Source organism: Miscanthus floridulus, chromosome 8 (genome assembly GCF_019320115.1).
Source record: "Miscanthus floridulus cultivar M001 chromosome 8, ASM1932011v1, whole genome shotgun sequence".
Taxonomy (NCBI): Eukaryota; Viridiplantae; Streptophyta; class Magnoliopsida; order Poales; family Poaceae; genus Miscanthus; species Miscanthus floridulus.
The window spans coordinates 185897349-185902682 of NC_089587.1; the positions used below are offsets into that span (position 1 = coordinate 185897349).

General features: G+C 39.5%; 1 protein-coding gene across 1 annotated transcript; it reads right to left on the reverse strand.

Annotated features, from left to right (window-relative positions):
• Positions 1–204: 204 nt before the first annotated feature.
• On the reverse strand, positions 205–4362 carry LOC136474282 (uncharacterized). The gene is made up of 5 exons (XM_066471876.1): positions 4144–4362; positions 1815–1910; positions 1651–1725; positions 1467–1575; positions 205–537 (listed from the first exon to the last, which is right to left on the reverse strand). Exons 1-5 carry the CDS (start codon positions 4222–4224, stop codon positions 494–496), a joined length of 405 nt encoding a protein of 134 aa, XP_066327973.1. The 5' UTR covers positions 4225–4362; the 3' UTR covers positions 205–493.
• Between the last annotated feature and the right edge of the window lie 972 nt (positions 4363–5334).

Here is a 5334-nt window from a genome sequence, read left to right on the forward strand (position 1 = left end):
CCCCTGGAGCATTAGACTTTTAGACTGCAATATATTATTTTTCTCAAAATCAAATAATCGTTTTGACTCATGCTGCAAACTCAGGTTACATACTGAAATTAAACACATAGGCCCCGTTTGCTTCGTTGAAAAACAAGCCGAAACACTGTTTCAGCTGATTTGTTTGAGAGAAAAACATTGTTCCGGCTAAAAAAATAAGCTGAAAAGTATGGATTATAAGAGAAGCGAACAGGGCCATAGAGGACTCTGCAACAGGTACTACAAATCAACTTATATCTTAGTTACTAACACACATATGCAATAAAAATTTTAGAGCTAGTGCCATTGTTTGGATGCCCAACACTAAAGACAATAGTTGAGCATCAGAAATTTAAGATATTTAAGAAGTCAATTGAGCTTACCTTCACTGTTATTGGCTTACTACTTCCCATTCAACACGGTCTTACTCCTAAAGACAGTGGTTCACTAGAAGTTTGGAGCATCCCCTGGGGCCTTATGATGTATTGATGCCCCTCATCAATATTAAGAGTTTGTGATCTAAATAAAATATTGTAAGAAAATCTTAGAACATGAGGTAATAAATGTTATAAGAGATATTATTATTCAGATCATGACTTGCTAAATATACAGATTAGTATAATTCAAATCAAGACTTGCTAAAAATTCAGATTGCAGCCTAATATATGAGATAATATATATAAGTCAGATCCAAACATGCTGAAAATTCAGAGTGCAACTGAAACAATAAGAAAGTACTTGTTGTTAATTTAGCATAAAATAGAAAATCATAGAGACAACATCAAATTGTTAACTAGCAGAACAAGCAGTGTCAATTAGCAAAACAATTACACTTATTAATCATGTTTTGGACCTCTATTAATCATGTTTCTTCCCAGACTTAAAAATATACTTATCGAACTGGTATATTAGTTCTTCCATAATCCTAGTACACTAGAATTTATCATGCCAAGGTACAAAGTCAAAATAAATTTAGGTATCTGAATATAAGGGTATTCCATAGTGAAAAGTTTTAAAAAAAATAGTGAAAAGTTGATAATGACTTTAAAACAAAATGTCATGTTTTACCGGCATAACCGCAGTTAGTCATTTACTATTATTAAATGCATTGTTTGTGAATAGCACATACACATACAGATAGTGGTTTTGCCTAATTGAGATAGTACTTTGCCTAATTCATAGAAGATTATTGCCTATAATAAATCATATTATTACCTATATTAAATCATATTATTGCCTAATTAATAGAGGATTATTGCCTAATCATAAACACCATCAGTAACGTGATCAGAAAGCTGTAGAAATATATGCATTCATGTTCACTAGATGAATGCCTTGTTCCTCAGCGAACTAGGATGGCATGCTGTTGCTGTTCTTGAGCACTGCTTCCCTCCAGCAGAACAGCCCCCCAACGATATTTATTTAGAAGTAGCAATCGATGGACTAACCTGGAGCAGCTACAGGTGGTACTGCGTCTGTCCCTGCTGGATCACGGAGATGAGCCTCATGACAACATAGAAACGGAAGCAAGATCCCGCTCGCCCGTAGCCAGTATACCTTCCATTCCAAGCAAAGAATTTCCGTGTGAATCGAAGAAGCATTCATTCATTCAAGTGGAGTAGGACTACTCACTGTGAGGAGGCTGAAGGCGAACTGGTTGGCCGCTCCAACCATCACCAGGTGCCTCAGCAGCAGGACGATCGTGAACTGCAGGGACAAGCAGCAGAACGTCCAAGTTCAGACAAAATGCAATGCAATGCAGGGTGAGTGTAATGTGATAAATAAATTTGACATACCTTGTGCCATGGATGAGCTTTGATATGACGAAATACAAACACGGTGTAGTTTCGATTCATACATTGGATTTCCTCACGTGTTGGAGTACCAAGAACCTGTCAGCAAAAAGCAAATCAATTCAGTACATGGAAATAGAAAAACACTAGTTAGCACATTTCTTTAGAACTAATATAGTACAGTCCGCAGAACAGCCAAGTACTTTTATTATCTCAACAAGCTGATCCACAACACTATCACCAGGGAAGATAAGCTGATAATTTTACCAAAAATATGTTTAGTTCTAAGTTTGTTGCCCAGATGGATACATAACCACAGAAAATCTGTGAGAAAAGCAGAGAAGGGGAACTAACCCACAGGAAATATGTGGGAAAAGCAGAGAAGCGAAACTAACCTGCAATCTAATGACAGAAAAAACAAAGAGAGATTTGAGAAAGAATGATGTAAACATTGCCTAATGTTTTGAATTATTTTGCCTTGATCTTGCCATAATATTGCCTAGTCAGAGTACATTTAGTTGCTTATTCCTAATGAAGTTCAGTAACTAATCAATGCACATGTACATTTAGTTGCTCTAAAATGCAGATTATTGACACCTCCATAAAACATAACACCACAACCAATTCAAGAATCACCGATCAACAGTCACTAGGCACTGCTCCAAATGTGGGAGAACACCAAAGAAATGGAGAATCAACGTCTCCAATTTTTTTTTTGATGCCTCAACTCTTCGAGTACAAGTCGTAGTATCCGAACTTACATACTAACACACACCACCACACACACAAACTCACATACACACCCACACTAGTGTGTAAGCTAGACCTACACCTACACGAAAAGACTGCACGTGGCTGAGAGATATCCGAAGTCATCTTGGCTTCGCACGTAACGGGCACATTACACTGACCATTATGGCATATCCATGCGTGAGGCTGCACAGGACCTGCAAATTTAAAACTGGGGAAAAACCCCGTGAGGCACGCTGCCGATCCCAGGGATCGAACACACGCCCGGCCGCTGGCACAACTGGCGAGCAACCAACCGAGCTACGCTCGGTCCTCAACGTCTCCAATTTTTATTTAAGGGACAGGACATATATTTTCTATGAAAAGTTGTGTAGTGGAGTATAGCAGTAAGTGAGCCCTAAAAGTGTGGCTGCAAGTGAGAAACTACCACTTATGTGCAAAGAGTTCAATACTTATAGCACCAAAGGACCCCATGGACCCAAGTTCTCCTTGATCCAAACCAGAAAGTCCTTCAAAAATCTGTCAATGTAAACTTAAACCAATAAGTACCTGACGTGGAAGTTAAATTAATCTACATTTTAAGGTCCATAATCTTAAGATTTATAGGCAACAAGAAAGCGAGAAGGGAAGTATGAACTTCTCAAACTCTGGATTATCTTAGTAAATTGAAATATCACAACATTATGATGTAAACTAGGTAAAAAGAATAAAACTAATCGACAAAAATTCCTCAATCAAGATGAAAAATAGCAGAGCAGGTAATGCCGTGAGCTGGATGCAAGTAGCTGAGAGAGGTATATTTCAGGTATTAAGTTATGACCATCTTGAGGCAAATTAAAACGAAAAGCAGTATGCATCCTAACAGAATACTATAATAGGGAATAACAGTTGCTAAAGCCAGAACTAGATAATTCCACAAGGATATATCCATAATAGAACAAGGCATGAAAGATGACAAATTAAGCACTAGAATGGTCAGATGACAAAAATAATTCCATAGATAGATAGCTTTGCCAACAACTAATCCCGTGGTTCATGTATCTTGACCTACTATGGCATGCAATAGTGGATATGAGAAGCAATGGAGTACCGCTTGAAAGCTTCCTGCTAGACAGGAAATGTCTTTCAATTTGGGAATATACATGTATTCATGATATGTGTTACTTACAACCATGTTATGTCACAATGCATTGGCCCAGTTTACCCAAAAAAAATACTACATTTCTGAAGACTGAAACATTCAAATGCACATTTGGACTGAAACATTCAAATGCACATTTGGCAAAACCCATCATTAGCTTCACTCGAATAGGAATTTCTGGCTACATAGATAGCAACTCGAAGTATAACCATGGCAGATTTGGGTACCGAGGGGAGGGAGGGGGAGCTAACCAACCACGAGAGCAAACGAATCTACATTTCAACAACCAGGATGACTGTTTTCCATGCCTAACCACACCATGAGTCTATAAACAGCACAGATCATCCCAAACGCGTTTCCTCTAAAAACACTCATCCTCCCATGGAGTCGCGAATGGGCCGATTTAGCTAGCGGTGAGGTGGAGAGTGGAGAAACCCAAACCTTCTCGACGGGGAGCATGAAGAGTGCGACGCCGATGGCGGCGATGGTGAGGCGGACGGCCAAGGGCCACGAGAGCGCCATGGACGCGAGCAGCCTCCTGCGCTAGGGCCTAAGCGGGCGTAGGGGTAGGACAACCCGGTGTTGTTAACGAGCACACCCACGTCGAGGCCTCGGATGGAGTCCTTGAAGGCCTCCACGCCGGTTGTCGGGAGATGGAGGGAGTAGGGGAGGGAAGGCAGGTGGGGAGGGGTGGCCACCGGCGCCGGAGAGACGGCCGGCGGCTACAGCGGTGACGGGGTGGTGGAGCTCGTCGGGGCTAGGGTTGTCGGCACAACTAGATCTGGCTGCGCGCGGGGGGGGGGGGGGGGGGGGGGGGGGGGGGGGGGGGAGGAGCAAGGGCGGGTTGGGGCCGGTGCCGGCGGCGAGGTGTAGCCCGTCAGGCTAGGGTTGGAGGCGGCGGGGTTGGGTGTGTGTCTGAGAAATGGAGATGGGGATGGGAATGAAGTGGAGATGAGAAGGAAGGTGGGCCGACTGTGCTATAGAATATATACTCAGAGTCATTTGTAGGGGCGGATTTAAAGACTAGCCGCCCCTACAAATACATTTGTAAGGGCAGTTTCTGATTCAGCTACCCCTACAAATATTATCGCATATTTTTAAATATTACTTCTGCATATTTTTTTATAAATGTGTAAATGTATATATAAATGTATAAATGTAATATAAATAATTTGCTATATTTTCCCGTACACATAAAAATTTACTTGCTTATATATATAGATATAATGATATATTTTATTTTATAAAATAAAAAAATATATTTAAAAATTTTAAAATTTGAATTTGTGAACTTCGAATTGATTTTTAAGATAAAAAATGATCTAAAATGAAAATGTTGTAAACATCAAAGTTGTAGAACTCATCAAGATGTACAACTTTTATTTTGGTCATCTTTTCATTTGAAAAAAAACGAGAAGTTCAAATTTTGAATTTCAATAAATGGCAACTTCAAACAAGATTTTGAAAACTTAAATGATTTCAAATAAGAAAGTCATGAACATAAAAGTTGTTGAACACATCACTATCTACAACTTTTATTTTAATCATTTTTTCATTTGATAAAATTTGAATAGTTCAAAATTTGAAATTCAATAAATGACAACTTCAAACAAGATTTTGAAACCTTAAATG